This window comes from Melospiza melodia, chromosome 12, assembly GCF_035770615.1.
Source record: "Melospiza melodia melodia isolate bMelMel2 chromosome 12, bMelMel2.pri, whole genome shotgun sequence".
NCBI lineage: Eukaryota > Metazoa > Chordata > Aves > Passeriformes > Passerellidae > Melospiza > Melospiza melodia.
This window is the reverse complement of record NC_086205.1, coordinates 11,254,000-11,271,478: the sequence shown is the minus strand read 5'-3', so window position 1 is coordinate 11,271,478 and position 17,479 is coordinate 11,254,000. Positions and strand designations below refer to the sequence as shown.

At 40.4% G+C, this 17,479-nt stretch overlaps 1 protein-coding gene across 2 annotated transcripts in view; it reads left to right on the top strand.

Annotated features, from left to right (window-relative positions):
• PAX3 (paired box 3) overlaps window positions 1–17,479 on the top strand; it is a 74,863-nt gene that overhangs the window by 47,492 nt on the left and 9,892 nt on the right. Inside the window, exons 5-7 of one of the 2 annotated variants that reach the window (XM_063166410.1) lie at window positions 2,483–2,682; window positions 12,690–12,855; window positions 13,956–14,170. In XM_063166410.1, the coding sequence (XP_063022480.1) occupies window positions 2,483–2,682; window positions 12,690–12,855; window positions 13,956–14,170 (581 nt within the window). Of the gene's footprint in view, window positions 1–2,476; window positions 2,683–12,689; window positions 12,856–13,955; window positions 14,171–17,479 lie in introns of both variants that reach the window. The other variant, XM_063166409.1, reaches the window with a different exon arrangement.

Genomic DNA, 17,479 nt, shown 5'->3' with positions numbered 1-17,479 from the left:
AGTGAGATACTGATTAGAGAGGGCAATGCACTGTGACTATTGAACATATATAATATATATATTGCTTGTCTAAAGGCTGAGGTATATCCAGTTTTTGTGCTTAGCCAGTACTCTGAACTTTCTCACTATACAAAAGTCTAATAATCATATTTTGATATGAAAAAATAAGAATAAAGGCTTCCTTGATGATAGTGGTATTTAAGAATACTTTGTAAGGAATAAGAACAGTACAGTTTGTAGTATAGACATGTAGCTATCCTTTGAGATTACATTTGTCTGACTTTCTTATTACAGGGCAAATAAGACAAAAGAAGCCAATGTTTTCAATAAAGCTGCACATAGCAGCCAGGCCTGGCAAAAAGTAATGTCAGTGAAAGCAGATAGATATGAAAGTAGTTTGATGTGATATACATTTTATCCCTACTTTAATTTTACTATTTTCTCTTTAAATTCTTGCCCTTGATTACACATATTGTTCCAGACTCCTAGATACTATAGTTATTTTTTTATTGGCTTACCTTTGTGCCTTTCACTTACTGCTTAATGAAATATAAAATGAATAAAATGAAAATGAAATGAAGCCAGGGTTTTAGTTCTACATTCTTTTGCAGAAAGGAATGAGAGCATAGGGAAACATGTCAAGATTTTGCTAAGTCTTTATAAAACATTTTAAAAAAGGTAATGATATATCTCCTGATATTTCCCACTCAGTTGGTGAGGGAGTTCGTTTCAGTAATTCAGGGAATTCAGCAGTAAATATCCCCTTTAAATTGCACAGTTTAAGCTTGCTTTTTATAAGCATATACATAGATGTGTGAAGAGGTTGTACTCATACATGTGGAGTCTGTAAGTGCATTGAAAGTGCGCCTGACATCTTCCTGACAACTTCCTTTTCTTTTAACTCATTGTACACAATTAAAGGCAGCTTTTGTCAGAGAAATTCTCTCCAAAAGGGACATTTCTGAGCTCTGTTTCAGATCTCACCCCACCAGGTAAGGGCAGAGTGTAGCCGGTGTGACCCCGGTAGTGTGGCTGGTGTGCTCTCCTCCAGCCCAGCTGGGCAGTAAGAGCTGTTCTGCTTAAGGTGGCTGATTTGTATCACAGAGTGACGTTAGGGAACTACATTTAAAATAGTCTATATTTCTTTTTGCTCCTGGATGACAGTGTGGAGCCATCCTGCAGGGCTGGGACTTGGCAGTTGCTGAGGAAGGCAGGTGTCACTTGGGACCCTAGCTGAGAGGGTTTGGGATTTGTCACTAATTCAGACAATGTATGATGTTAATTTTGGGATACTCTAGATTGCCTGTTTAATAAGGACTGGACTTGAACTGTTTAGGATAGGATGTTTGTGGGGATTCTCCTTTGTTCTAGAGAACAATATTCTCAAGAATAAGAACTTCTTAGTCCAGTCTTAGGACAAACCTTCACTGCAAATAAGACTCTGGGAGCTGATGTTTGTTCAGTATATTGATGCTGAGATCCACAGGAGTTTTTCCTTATGTCTGTGTTTGCTGGGTCCAAGATATTGATGCTGTCTGGAAAATGAAGACACCTTTCACAAAAGAGCCACTGGTCTAGTAGTAATTGTTCTTTTTTTTTTTTTTTTGTATGCAGAAATTAATAAACTTTTCAGCTGAATTGTCTGAAAAAGCTCTTTATGTTTCTCATGCTCTAAGTAAACAGATTAGTTGTATTTATTAGCTCAAACAGCTTGAGTGAAATTGGAAATGTGAGATAGCTAGAAATGAACCTGGTGGGGGGGTTTTAGCTGGAGCTTGAGAAACAGTTTGCTTCCAAATAAATTACATTAAAAGGATTATATTAAATCAATGTCTGTATCAATAATTTCTTTGGCATTGCTGAAGTAGTAGCAGCAATGCTTGTATTTCCATTGAGCAAGCAGTTTCAGCATCGCTGGGGAGTGTCTGCCCTCTTTAGGTTGTTTCCCTTGAAGACTCAGGCAAGAAGGAATGCTGGTTGCCTGGACAGCAGCTGGTGCAAGTGAAGACTGGCTTTGAAATTCTACTTTTTTGGTTCATTACCATTTACTGGAGAGAAGAGTGAGTGTGGTTGGGTACTGGAAGAGGTTATGCTGCCTTCACAGTTATAGCTCTGAGTTCAGCTGTGGCTGGAGCTCACTTGATGGCCAGGGGAAACAAGCAGGGCTGCTGGGATCTGTCTGGCCCTGTCTGTGACCTCCCTATCTGCATGTCTGTGAAATCCAGAAGGAGTTTCCATATTGATTTCTCTATAAACTGCTGATTGCAAGAGTTAAGCCTCTTTCCTGGTTCATGGTCATGTTGTATGTGGTTTGTTTCTCGCTGATTTTTCTCAAGTTCTCACTCAGGGTTTGTGAGGGGCCTTTGGTCCAAGACAGATATGAAAGGATGTCATTGATTGATTCAATATTTTGCCATTTTTTCTCCTTAATTAAAGCTAATTTTGCCTTTTTTTTTGGTTTTTTTTTTTTTTTGAGCATCAGCACCTCAGTCTGATGAAGGCTCTGACATTGATTCTGAACCAGATTTGCCTTTAAAAAGAAAGCAGCGTCGCAGCAGGACAACCTTCACAGCAGAACAACTGGAAGAGCTGGAAAGAGCTTTTGAGAGGACACACTACCCTGACATTTACACCAGGGAAGAACTTGCACAAAGAGCCAAGCTCACAGAGGCTCGTGTCCAGGTATGTATAATAAATAAAAGCTGCCTAATGAAAGGAGTTTCCTTTTCTGTTAGCATGTGAGTCCTTTTATATTCCTACATGATCCTGCTCTAGAGTAGAAGGAAAATGTGAAGCAACACTGTTTACAGCTGTAGAATTTTTGCATCTGTACATGGACTTTTTTTAAACTGTTTAAGAGAACTGCTTTGAAAAAACTTTTGTGTCTTTCCATTAATTGTTCCATACTTACCATGAATATAGTATAGAATCTTTGAAGAGGAAGAAAAAAGTCTGATATGCCCACTTGTTTGCTTTATGCACTTGACAGCACTCTGCATACAACAGCTCAGCTGTTGGGCCAGTTTATAGTAACATAACTGATTTCATCTGTTGTTGTCTGGGTCTTCCAGGCATTAAAAAAAGAGAGAAAAACGTTTTCTAAAGGAAAATGTGTCTCCAGAGCCATGCAAGTCAGGAAGGTGGCTGGTGCAGAATCTACAGTTTACTTTTAGGTTAGATTTTGGTTAGAAGTTGACTTGGTATAAATCCTATAATATCTTTTTTATCCCTACTCTCAATTTAATTCAAAAGAGAATAAGTTCTCAGATAAGTTCTAGGTCTTCACAGCTTCATGTATATCTGGGTTGTCTAAAGCAAGCTAATGTACTAGAGCAGTAACATGGAGTTGATTTAAATTTTTTTTAAAAGTATGTGCCTGGATTTTTAGCTGTCTAAACCTAGGAAAGTAGCTGCCAAATTATCCTGGAATAAACTGCACCCCAGAGTTCAAGTTTTGATTAGGACTTCTCCTGTTTGATATCAAAGAAACATATGCTGTGAAAAGTTTAATACTACAGGCAGAATCTTCTGCTGCTCTTTCACCACTTGACATCTACAAATTGCTGGGAAAAGTACGCCCTTTTTAAATCAGTCTGAGTTGCAAGCGTTCCCAAGCCAGTGTGTGGTTGGGTGACAAGCAAGATGTTGAAGCATGTGATCTAACAAAGGAAGAGAAATGAGTGGTGACTTGTGGTCTGACCAAGGATACAGGTGAATTTGGTTTCTTTGGTAAAACTCTTATTATGGTTTGACCTTTGAAACTCGGCCTGAGGCATTCAGACTGTGCAAACTTAAATAAACAATACAAAACACCTCTCTGACTTTTGAAGACAGTCACACCTATTGCAGCACAGCTGTATTATTGAGTGTCTGTGTTGAAAGGCTCAGACTTTTTACCTGCTAAATGTTTTTGCAGAAAACTTCATGCCACATTTCTTGTAAGTGTTTATTATGACTGTGGGAGAAAATCAGATGTGTGGATGAATTTGTCTGGAAGGCAAGCTCAGTTGTGCATGACTCTTCTTAACATGTTTACTAAGTGAAATGCTTGCAAAACAGCTCCATAGATAGACTTGGGCCAGGTAAGAGCAAATCAAGCCCCAGGAATCATTTGCACACAAACATAACAAAGATAACTTGCTTCACAAATGTTGTTAGCAAGACGAATGGGATCTTGGAGATGATGTTTTGGTCTATGTTACCTTCAGTGAAAAATACGATAAAATGAAAAAGACCTTGTTCATGTTTTTCTAAATCAATGACCCACAGCTAGAAGAAAAGCAGAACTCTCATTAACATAACAGCTGTCTTAATGTGGCTTTAACCCTGTGACTTTTTGCATTCCTCATGGCTTCCTTGGTTCCCTCGAGACGCATCCTGTCTCACACCGCTCGTATGATCTACAGCCTCACGAATTCCCCAGTACCTCTGACATGGATATTTTACCTAACCCAGCATGGAAGAGAGTTCCCAGTCAATCAATGATTAAAATACCAGAACAAAACCTTTCTGGATTAAAGATGAGCTGGGGTTGAAGTAACCAGCCTGTGGGCAGTTTTCTAGTGCACTCCATCTGTCTGGTACACTTGAAGGCTGGCAGAATGATTTAGCAGTGGATTAAGGGTTACAGGATTTGCCTTATCAGCATTCAGCACCTCTCTATAGCCCCTTAAAATAGCCACGTATTATGGGCATGAAATAAAAGACGACCTGTGAAAAGAAAATAACCCTGAGAGACTTGAGGCTGAGAGGGCTGGATAGCCATACTGAAGTAGCATTCAGGCTTTCTTAGTCACACTTCTTTTTTGGTAACATTATGATAGAGATCAGAGATACCAAATTTTATATGGATATATACACAAAGGTCTCTTTGACTGCTTCCCAATAAAGCATTATCTAAAAGAGCTGGCTCTTGCAGCCTGAATCCAACTAAGCCCAGAAATTTATTTATTTATTTCCTTTGGAGCTGTAAGGTCCAATTCTGTACAGTAGTTTTATATTGCTTAGGCGGTTATTTAGTTGGTAACAACTGGATCAACCTTGTTATTCCCTCAGCCCCTCTGTGTAGTACTTGCATCTCATGTTTTGTTTTCTCTACTCTGTCACCCTGTGCTTCCCCTTTCCTTCTGTTCCCTGAGGCTGTCTATTACTCTCGTGAAAGGAAGAGTCTTACACCACTGAACTGTGGTTTTCCTCACTTTCCCACTGCTGAAGGGTAACCAAATGCATGTTTCTAACCTGGTTGCTTGGACGTGGAGGAAAAAACTTGCCTCTGGTCTGGGATCAAGAGTTGAACATGTCAGCCCCTAAGGGGAATTTTTTGAGAGCAACAAGCAACTGAAAACAGACTTTACACTGTGAATGTTATTTGTGTACCTAATCATGGGAACAGGAAAGGCTTTTGGGGAAAGAAGTGTTCCAACAAACTCCACATTGTAAGAGTCACGAGATGTGTAACTGTAATCATGGCAAATATTTCAACCCTGGGTGTAAGAACGAGTTAAAATGCTCCCTGCAATTCCTCCTGCAGCACCTTTCCACTCAAGGACTGTTGAGTTTTTCCCCCAGTGGTGTTTGAACCTAGATGTGATATAAGTCAGGAAAACCTTTTCTGCTGCCTCTCCCAAAGGCACTTGCTCTTCTCTGCATCATTAGATGCAGAAGGAAGAGAATTCTTTGGTCTTGTGATATTATCAGATAAAATTCAGAAAGATAAGCACAGTTCCAAAGGAGGGCCTTTCCCTTAAAAATAAGAAAAAAAAATAGTGGTACCCTGGGAATGTGAAGTTTAAGATTTGCATGTTTTGAGCAAAAATTGCAGTACTTTACCTGTCCAGTTTAAAACCTCATTAAAACCATCATTAGGTTGCAGTGCAGGCCCTTAAGGTCCATGGCCTATTTTTACTGAGAATCTGAAGGCAAGTTTGAAAAGTGAATTTATCTCTAGTGTAGATCAAAAGGCCTTTCTGAGCTGTGGAGTTATGGCATCAGGAATGAAGTGGGTAGTATCTTTTCTGGCCACGTTTGATTCCCACAGCAGACTTGTTTTTAGACAAACTGGGCAAGCTTTGGCAGCAGCTTGGGCCCGTTTCAGATCGATGGTGGGGAGTGTTTACGTCAATCTTTTGGCAAAGGATTTCTAAATAAGGTTCAGGTTTGTCCTGTGGCTGGCCAGGAACCTGCCTTGGCCAACAGGGGCTGGCCATGCTGGCAAATCTTTTGGGGCTGTGTGTTGATGGCAGGCATCCCAAATTGCCAGAAATGTGGGGCATTTATTGGATTGTATTTGGACCATGTTAAGGAGTGCCCCAGCTGTATGGATCCTTGGGGCAGGAGGCCCTGCTGTGAGAAGCAGCTGGCACATGGCTCCCCTGTTTAATTCCAAAATGAAATAGGAAAAATTTGTTTGGATTCTTTTTCATCCATGAATAATGGTGAAAAAGAAGGGCAAGTCAGAAATAATTCTTAATCATGACTATTTCCCACCCTGAAGAGTTTCTTCTCAGCCAAATCCCAGCTTTAAACTGATTTGCTTGAGGACGTATTAAAAAAAAAAAAAAAGTTGTTTATCAACAGAGCATGTCTGAAAATTTGGGCACATCTCTCCAGGCTACTAGCATGGAATTGAATGTTCCCATGTCAAGCTTGTAATCAGCTTGTTAGCTATTGTAAAAACTTTATTATAACCTCAACAAATAAGTCCCAAGAGCTCAGATGTCTTGAGTAGCTAAAAGAAGAATTATTAAGAAAGTGTATTTTAAGTGTTGTGCTTGGATATTATTTTCTTTGCCTCACTGTGGTGCAGGGAGGGAAAGAGTTTGGAGAGGAGTAAGGGGAAAGGTGAGAGAAGTTATGACTCTTGGGCTAGTAGTAAAGTTTAAAGGCTCTGGAGTCCAATTTCTCAGCTTTAGTGGTATTTTCTCAGTAGAAAACAGTGAAAAGCACTCTCTGAGAAATCACTGGGGAGGGGGAATCTGTGCCAAAGCAAAGTCTTAGTTTGCTCAAACCTCTGAAATGGTTTGAGCATATACTGAACTGCACAGTCCTATGGGAAGATGGGGCAAAGGAATGCAGGATGGATTCAAGAACACTCAAGATTCACTTTCATCAGATCTTTAGTTATTCCTGATGTGGTTTTATGGAGGATTTCTGATGCCTTTTCTTGAGACTGAATCTCTTGCATCATAAAAAGGCTAAAGAAAGAAACTGCTGTGTGTATCATTGCAGTAGATAACCCTGTAATTGCATGGCCCCCCTCCCCTGTAAAGGGGAAATTCTTATGGGTAAATTAACCAGCTGCATTCATATGTGGGCCCAAGAGGACATTTTTAAATATAAAGGAAAAGAGGGATGTGATTTTGATTGTCTCTTTCTGGTCCCTGCTGCCTAAGGGCTCTAATTAGTGTCACTTTAACTTATAAATACGCAGCTCAATTTGCTTGTTACTCAATAATTTTTAGAACTATTCCACTGCAGAGTTGTAGAAGTATTTTTGTAGGACTGAGTCAAAGTTTTCTCAAAGAAACCTAAGAGATTGAAGCATGTTGGATCACACTGGGAGGTTGTTCGAAGTCCCTATTCCCTTTGTCACAGGCTAGTGACTTTTAGTCTGTGTTGTTTTTTTTTTTTTTGTTTTATTTTGTGTGTGGTGTGTTTGGTTTCATTTTGACTTTCTTTGGTTTTGGATTATTTTTTTTTGGTGGGGTTTTCTTTGTTTTGTTTTGGGGTTTGTTTGGTATATTTTCCCCTTTTATTCTCTTCTCCCCCCCCTGTATGTTTTCAAGGAACGCTGGTTTCTAGCACACTGATAACTCGTAGTATCCTGAACAGCATCACTTCCCATGCCCATAAAGAGCAGGCTTTGACAGGCACGGAGCCCCAGCTTTGTGACATTCCCTCTGGTGGCCACGGCAGGCTGCTCTCAGCAGGCTTTGGGATGCTGTGAGGGAACATGGTGTGCATCTGTAGGCAGTGGACCTTATCCCTATGAGGCTGGGGGTGTGCAGATGTCACAGTCATGCTGATTTTTCAACTCGTTGTGCTAAAATACAATTCTGTTTCTACTCTTTCTTCATCCCATGGCTGCTCCCTGGCTGTGCTCTCCCTGCAGCTCATAGTACTGATACCCTGGTGAGCCAGGATGGAAACTCACCCTAGTGCAAAAACAAAGAAAAGGGAGGATAAGAAACTTATTTCCTGTGCATGCCCTTGAAGGGCTGCTGAAGTAAGCGAGGCCTGGCATCTTAGGGACTGCAGGAGCAGACCCTGGAGGTGTCTGTGGCAGTCACACTGCCGTGTTTTGCAAAGGTAGCAGAGTCAGCTCTGCCTGGGCTGCTGGAGCTCAGCTGTGTTTGCAGTTTCCTCTTCAGCCTCCTCCCTTCCCAAGGCACCCCTGCTGCTTCTGGCACAGCCCACATTCTTTCCCTGGTGGAACATCCGCCGACTCTGGCTTCCAGGATGGTCAGACTTTGTTTTCAACACATGAATTTTGTGGGAAGGGAGAGGTGGAGAATAAGAGGGTGGGGGAAGCAGTTACCATGAAAAATATCATGAGGAAAAACCAAACCAACTCCTCCCTCCCCCCATCTAGAATCCATCTAAAATTAGAAGTGCCATTAACAATATATCAGTCTCTCGACTTTTGTGTTTCTGGCACTGGTGCTTGCAATGGTCAGGACTTTGTATAACAAAATATCCACGGTTTTTTTGCAACATTCACATCTTGAATGTTTTTCCCTGTTGAATCTGAGATCTTTTTGCCTTAAAAGCACATAGAGCACTCTGTGTTTATGATCAGACTGTCGAAATGTCAAGGCTAATTACACTAGTGTGTTCCCAAGTGAATAAATGCATCTTCTAACGAATATCCTGTTGAGATCAACAAAATATGATATTGGCATGATCACTTGCAAACTGCTTTAATAAAAAATGATAATAAGAGGCAGGATCCAAATATAAGGAAATAGAGATGGAAGAAACCTATTAGTTCACCTTATCCATCTACATTGGTTTTTTATGTTCTGTGGCAGAGAGATTTCTTTCTGGGTCAGTCCAGTCCCAGCTGTTTGGAAAACTTGAGCTTCCAGTACTTAAAGTGCTGCTTTCCCCCCATTTTGTTCTGCATTTCATCCTCTTCGGTTCTATTTTTGATCTATAAATGTTGGCCAGACTTTGAGATTCAAGTTTGTTTCCAAATCATCTGGATTATTTACATTCCATCTTTCAAAGTGACATAGGAACCGAGGAGTCCAAGCTTCACTACAGTGAGTGTGACTTGGCTTCTGTGCAGACATAGTTTCTGAATGCTTGGGTCCCTCAGCCAAACTGTGTTTCCTCTGTCCATTTTTAGATAGTTTAGAGTTTGATTTCTGTTGTGCCCACTGCAGGGTGGCACTTTCTCACAGGATGACTCTTGGGATCTCCTCCAGGGGCTGCTCTGTACTGGAAGCATCCCTGCAGCCAGGTGATGATTGTGCCCCTCAAATGGAGGTTGTGGAGAAAGGAGCATCCTATGGGGGCCTGCTATATATGAAAAGGCCACTCATAAGATGAGAATTTTGTTATGTTGGTGGAAGTTGAAATCTGTTGCACATAAGGAGACATTGCATTTAAATCATATTGGAAATGTATAAACAAAAGAAAATATTCCCCCAGGTTTTTACAATATGTTTCTAAGCCGACACACTGGCTTGTGGTGACTGAATTTATTTTTAAATCTTGGCTTGAGATTAGCAAAGTTTTTCAAGGTTTCTTTAGTGGTAGTATTGTACATGAATTTTTCATGTTACATGAGGATTTAAGAAATGAAAAAAAATTCTGGACTCTTGAAATAGATCAAGGCAACTGACTGAGGGAAATATTATGATTAATATAGTCCAAGGGAAATATTATGATTTAAAAACCCCAATAATTTTAGTTAAAATGACATTCTGAATATGTTCTGAATTCAGCATTCACAATTCTGTTCAAGCTTCCAATTAAAGTGTGGGATTTGACTAATTTTAATAAGTATTACATAAAATGTAAATAAAATACTTAGGTTTCAGTTATTTAGGTTTCAGTTATTTATTTTTTAGTAACTTTTTCTTGATTTGGTGGCTTTTGTATTTTTGTTTTCTTATGTGCCTCTACCATTCTGTAGTGATGAACTTGTGTGGTATTAGTGGCAGTAAGGCTTCCTCTGCAGTTTTGAACTTGCTCAAGGGATTTTGGTGAGTTAATTTTGGACTAACTCTGGTGCTAGTCAGGTGCCATCTGCCCTCCTGCCCCCAGGGAAAGCCAGAGGACTGTGCCAGTGCCACGTGACAAGGGTGCCCATCAAGTAGCACTCATTTGGCACGTCCCAATCACACAGGACTGAAGTGGCAGTGCACAGCCTTGTTTCTGCACCCCTGCAGAGTCCAACTCAGGATAATGGGGCTCCAGGTGGCAACAAAGCTCTGTGCAAGGATGTCCATTGTGTGGCTGCTGCAGACTTTTTGATACTGTTGGGTGTGTTCCTTTCAGAGATGTTTAATACACAGCTGCAGTTGTGGAAAAAATGTGAGTCTACAAAATGAGCCAAAAATCTGACCATAAATAAAAAAAGAAAACTTGTCATTTAGGCAAATTGCTTACTATTGAATTAAAATTTGAGATTTGACTCATTTTAATAACTATCTGGAGTTTGAAGGCAAATGCTTATCTGTAGAGAATATAAAATCTTGTTACCTCACTTTCCTGAGTGAAATCTATTCATGTAGCCTAGTTCTGCTCGTGTTGCCAAAGCACTTGGAGATCATGAGATAACCCTCTTGACCTGAAGAAGAGAGAGTGTCAAGGCAAAAAGCCAGAGTTAATGGCCTGGGTCAGCTAATTACAACAAGGGTTTGCTGTTCCCTGGTCACTCTTTGACCTCCATTATCCTTCCTAAGTGTTCTGTGGATCTTTAGCAAGGTCCCTTTCTTGCTCTACAGGCTGAATCTGGACCCATTCTCAGCTACTGCTTATGGTGGGTTTTGCATTTCCACCCTGGTGCCTTGTCCTTTCCAGCTGCTTTCAGAAATGGTTCATGTGGAGACAGGGGGGGTCAGTATGTACAGCAAAACAACAAGAGAGGGATTTGTGACATAGAACACAGGCTCCACCTATCCCTCTGTCCTAGATCTTAAACTGGAGTGGGAGTGTATAATTGAGGAGTAGATGTTGCAGCCAAAGGAGGAGGCAGCTGTGTGCACTGAGCATCTCATTCTGAAGTCAGAGCAAACTACATGGTGACAGATGGCCTATGGCAGAAACCAGATGGCCCAGTGAGTCCCACCACTCCTGTCATGAAATAGCAAGCAGAGGAGAAGCCCACAGTGCAGCCCAAAAGGTTGTTACCCTCTAGTGTGAGGGCCACTCATGGTTTATAAATGGTGCTACACTTAGAATCCCAGTCTGTGATGCCTGATTCATAAGCCAGCAAGGGCTGCTTGCTCAAGGGTTACAGATCAGAGTCCCATCTTGTACAAACACATCTATAAGTGCCTCATCAGCTAATGTGCCTCAGTGGCTTTCAGGCCAGGCTGCCTTACAGGCTGTGCAGATCTACTTTACCAGATATTAACACTCAGTTGAGGTCTTATCTAATGAATTGTATCTATAGATGAGCACCACAGCTGCTTCAGGGTGTAGGATTATGAGCAACTGGCTGCTTGTTTACAAATGTGTGCAGTCTCTGTTACCTGAACCAACCATTCTTTCCTTCAGTGCTCCACCATGGAGCTGAGAGCTGCAGTCAGGAGCTTGCTCTGACCCCACAACAAGGCAATGTGCCTCACCCTTCTCCAGGCACTCCTGCACTCTTTGGCCTTCCAATTTGTGATGTGCAAAATTGTTATAATATCAAAATTAACAATTAACGTGTTTTCCAACTCCTATTATATCAGCATTTGTGATGTCTTGCCTCTTTGTATCTTGGATGTAGTAAGAACTATGCAGGACTTGGAAGGCATAAAACACAACCTGAGAATGATGTGAAGAAAAGGAGATTTATAGCTAAAATATCCCACAAATCCAAACCTCATCTGGTTGGTGTGCTGTCCTGGGAACGGATTTCAAAGTGGTTCTGAAATGCTAATCTAGTACTGAAGTTCTGACCTACTGTTTTGTACATATGTGAACAGATGAAAACTTGCTGGGAGGGATTTGTGTATTTTGTACATGGGGCTTGTATTTTTCTAATTAAAAGCTTGAAGTTCTGTTGGTCATTAGGACAATATATTATCCCAATATGTAAGTATGTGCACCTTCTAACAGTGCATTAAGTGATGCCACTAACTTGTCAGCAAGTTAAAGACAATACAGTACAGATGAAATAGCTTTGGCTGGCACTTAGATTAAATGGAGAGGTTTCCCCTTTGTCATTAAATCTGGAACAGTAATGATAGTGATTAAAACCACTAAAGCTTGAAAGAGTAGACAGCTTTTTTCTCAGGAGAGGCTGAATTTGAGAGGAAACTAGGGATCAGAATTCCTGTGTTGAATCTGTTGGACCATGGAAATGTGTGCCAAGGGCAACTTTCTTGTCTAGGAGCACTAAGTTCAGTATGCATCTTCTGCATCCCTCATCTCAGACACGGCCCGTGTTTGAAATGCAATGCCATTCTTTCTGATACATCTGTACTAAATGTGAAGAAATCAAATGTTCATGTTTAAAACATTTGCAGGTCTGGTTTAGCAATCGTCGTGCCAGATGGAGGAAGCAGGCAGGAGCCAACCAACTGATGGCTTTCAACCATCTGATCCCTGGAGGTTTCCCACCCAGTGCCATGCCAACTTTGCCAACGTACCAGCTCTCTGAGCCCTCCTACCAACCCACCTCCATACCCCAAGGTACAGTAGCCCACAGGTACTTGGTTAAAATAGTGTTATTGGGGGGGGGTTTCCTGTGCTCATCCACTGTAGAAATATTTTCTTTTTTAATGAGTTGGCTAATTTATGGTCTGACTCAGGGAGGACTCTGCAAGCCTGTTTATTTTAAGCATGTAAGAACTGAGATTTGTTTTGCTACAAGAAAGGGGTGGTTCCATGGGAAGGGTGCTCTCCAGAGAAATAATCACCTTCTGCCCAGCAGGCATGCAGCTTTGGTAAAGCGATGGACACTCATTTCTGTCCTGTCACTGCACTGGCCTCCTTTGCTGGAAATGTCTGGTGTGATGTAGAAGGAGAAGGGTGCACTCTGTCTTTGTTGTGACTATCATTGATGGAGCATTGGAACTTCTGTAAATACTCTGAATATTTATCTGGGGGTGGAAAAAACAGCTATTCAGACCACCTTGTCTCACATCAGTCAGTAGTCAGTCTCAGTAGGGTAAAAATTTTTCTTAATATTATCAGAAATTCTGTGATCTTTGATGGATTTGAGTGGGAGGGAACAGACCCTCAAATATATGCTTTGTTAAATTTTAGTATTAAATAAAAACCTTATGAGCAATATTTAATAAAATAATTTGTGTCCTCTTATTGCTTCCTCCTTGAGATTTGGATCCTAACTCTCAGTGGAGGTTCTAATTGATGGAATTTTTCGAAGCCCAGGGTTTCTCCCATCCATTGCTTGACTTGATACAAGCCATGGTGGGATTTCTGAGCTGTGAGCAGGAGAGGAAAGCCAGTCTTATAAGTAAATAAAATATTTTCCTTTATTTTTATATATAGACATATTTTAAAAAAATATTGCTGTCAATATGTGCTCACTAAAGGTTGTCTGAAAACTGCATGCCTGTTGTTATGGTATTTACAGTCTGTTTAGGATTTTTTTTGTGTAAGCTGACAGGCTGGTTAAATGTCCAGCAATATTATAGCTTTACTTTTCTACTTAACCAGTATTTAGATGCAAGTTCTGATGCAGTTCTCTTAAGCTGAGCTTCACATAATGAACTTATTATGCCAGAATAAAGGAGGAAAACATATTAACATATTTCTTCTGCTTCCAGCCGTGTCTGATCCAAGCAGCACCGTCCATAGACCTCAGCCTCTCCCTCCAAGCACTGTACACCAAAGCAGCCTCCCTTCGAACCCCGAGAGCAGCTCTGCCTACTGCCTGCCCAGCACCAGGCACGGATTTTCCAGCTATACAGACAGCTTTGTGCCTCCGTCCGGGCCCTCCAATCCCATGAACCCTGCCATTGGCAATGGCCTCTCACCTCAGGTCAGTCCTGTGTTTTCAGACAGAGGATTTGCTGTATACCAGAACCAAAGAGTCTATTCCCTCAGGCCACAGTATAATGAATTGCCAAATTTAAACCATAATGTATTCTTTATATAAGCCACATGATTTCAGTTTGCTAGTTTCCTTTTTTTTTGTTTTAATTTTTTTCCTTCTACTGGCTGAATAAAGAGTCATAGCTTATATTTAATTTCAACTGATTTATAATGGAATCATGCGGACTTCATGTTTGCATCCAATTGTCGAGCATTTGTAATGTACTGCTCTTCTCCTGCAGATCCATGACTAGGTACAGAAAACAGAGCTTGTATTTTTTCTGTGAATAAAATATCTCATTAAAATAACATCATCAAGATTTTACCAAGTTGTCCAGGAAAATTATGGGCAAGTTGTATGAGAAGATTTCCAAGGACTGAGCAATGTGTATTGAGATGAGCTGTAATCGAGTTATAAATACATAAATTAGAAGTATTACTGCTCTTTGGCAATATATAAATGCATGAATACCATAATTGTTTTTCTAATTTGCGTGAGCTCTTTTAAGGAAATCAGGTTAATAAATTGCCTTGATAATTGAGTGTCAAAAGATTGGTTACATTTTCCTACACACGGCATCTGTCTGAAGCTGACATTATTAGTTAAAGCTCGAATAGATGGTAGTTTATTTTATTAACAAGAGCTTTGCCCAGGTGCTTGGAAAGAGATGTCCACTAAATTCTGAGGAGTCACAAAGAAGATGCAATCTATAATTACAATCAGGAATCTCTTCAGGGCTGAAAGTGAGAGTTTTAACAGCTTTATCTGCTTTCTACCTTTTTTTCCTCTCAGTGGTTAGAAAAACAGAGAGAAGCTCAGAATGACACAAATGAAAAGTGAAAAGACAATTATACTCAATTACACACTAATCACTGACTATCACCACTGCCTAAGCAGGGAGAGGGCATTCTAATAGGCAGAAAATGAGATTTTAATGGCACAAAGGGTGGCCAAAATAACGACTCGTATATCTTTGCCTCCTTCGTTTTCTTCAACTTGTGGTTTGCATCTCGGGAGTGCAGTTCCTGGTTCCTGTGCAACGGTGATAACTCTGTGCAGCTGAAAAGTTCAAAGGCTCTGGAGTTGAAAAGAATGAATAACAAAGGCAATGAAATAAACATTTTTGCCCAAAGGCAAAAGTTCATAAACCCTTTTTTGTAACGGTAAATGTAATTAAGATTCACAGATTCCTATAGCATGGAGTGTGGTACAAAACTTCATGGCTTGAAACCTCAGGAAAAAAATGCCAACAGAAAAACAAACGGATGTACTTCCAACAAGACTTGAATAGATTTTGTTTGAAAAAATTCGGATTTCTAAATGCAAACTTCATCAAAATCCATGACATTATATTAGTTGTTTCTTTTTTTTTAATGGCTAGTTTCATAGTGTGCAAGACTTCCACATTTTTGACATAATTATCTATTGGGTTTTCAATGTTAATCCATAAAAATTAGTTGTTATTGTCAGTTTAAATATGTGTTGGTTCTGGCTATGGAAAATGTGATCTCTTTTTTTCCCCTTTCACAAAGCTTTTATTGTCTGTGACACAGAAGTGGAGCACAACAACAGTAAAGAAATCTTGTGATGGCTGGGTGAAATGGGACAAAAATGTGAGGCCAGGTCTCCTCCTGCCAAAGTCTTGCTGATTTGAGGTTTGATGTAATCAAAATGAGATTCTGTCCTTTTTACACCTAGCCCTGTCTTTACCCTAGGAGTCTTCTGTTGTTTTATTGTTTGTTTATTTGTTTTCCTTAGACTTCTGAAGCCTTTTTCTAACCCAGTGCTTAGCACTTCTGGCTGTGTCCAGCAGCTCTACTAACAGGTACAGCTGGGTTTAGGGGATGCTGACCCCTTTAAAATTGACCTCATGCTTTCCTTGCTCAGTACATAGAGGAGAATACTTATATCCATTTAGATTTGGAACAACTTCTTGGCAACTAAATGATTACCTTCAACAGATCTTAAAAATCTTCCCATCAAGAAAACAAATTAAAAACCCAGACCTGAATTCATGTGGCATTGCCAACAATTCCTCTATATCAGTTTTGGTGCCTAAAGAATGAGTTAGGGACATGCCTAAAATGTAGAGATGTATAAAGTGCCACATTCAGACTTTATGTTTATATAAAGCAGTAATACAGCTTGAAACATGTAAATTGTGTGCAGCAAATTGTGGGACTGTAGCAAACCAGTGAAACTCTTGATGCCCAAAGGAGCCTGAGCTGCTGGTCACAATGTTGGTGTGTGAAATGTCCCTTAGTTGTGGGGTGTGTCACTGTGCATCCCCTCTCCATGCTTCTTCAGGGCTCTTCCTGAGGTGCTGGAAGAGAGGCTGAGGTAAGGTAAAGTTGAAAGCCAGCTCTGCATTCGGGGTTTCATGAAAAAGGGAAACAGGCGTTTTCCTGCTGAGTGGGCATGATACACTGCCCTGCCTGTGTGCATGGAATTTAGATGAGAAAGAGAGAGGGTCTATTTACTAGCCAGTGCATTTTTGACCACAATAAATCTGGGTGTGTGAGTAATTAACATAATGTTTCCACCCATCCATGTGTCTCTTGCTGGCAAGTGCTCCTGACAAACTGAGTCTAAAGCTGAATTTATGGTGGCTGTAGCAGGGAGGGGGAAGGGGGGCTTTGTCTGAAGCCCAGATAATATTTTGTGATTAAAAAACCCCATCCTTAGAACATACAGAATGAAATCTAATACTAAGATACACAGGATCGTATTCTTAGCAGACTTAAACCTCTCTCTCCTCTTTGTCATCAGTTTATTACAAATGGGGATCTGACACAAAGACACCAGGGAATCTTTATTTTCTATGTAGAATGGTTCCATTCTGACTTTTTTCTTGAATATGATGGACAAATATGGTGTTTAAGGCAAACATTGATGAAGGTAGCAGACAATCAGAGACACCTAGGGTGATGTTATTTTATTATTATTGTGTTAGCCTTGAATTTTGGCATAAGAGGGGACTGTATTTCTCAGTTCTTGGAAGAAAAATGCTCCACTACATAGCTGTCTTGCAAGCCGAGTGTTGAAAAGTTGTTGATCTTGTGTAAAAATATAAGAGAACAGAAAGAGTTCCGCCTTGTTTAATACTTTTTAACATCAAGACAAGATCTGCAGCTGTCCTTCAGATGACTGATTATTCTCCTTGCTCATCTGGTTTATTCATTACTACCTGGATGTGGTGAGAGAACCTCTGTCTTGCAGGCATGCAACGGGTTGACTTTTGCTGAAAAAAGTCAG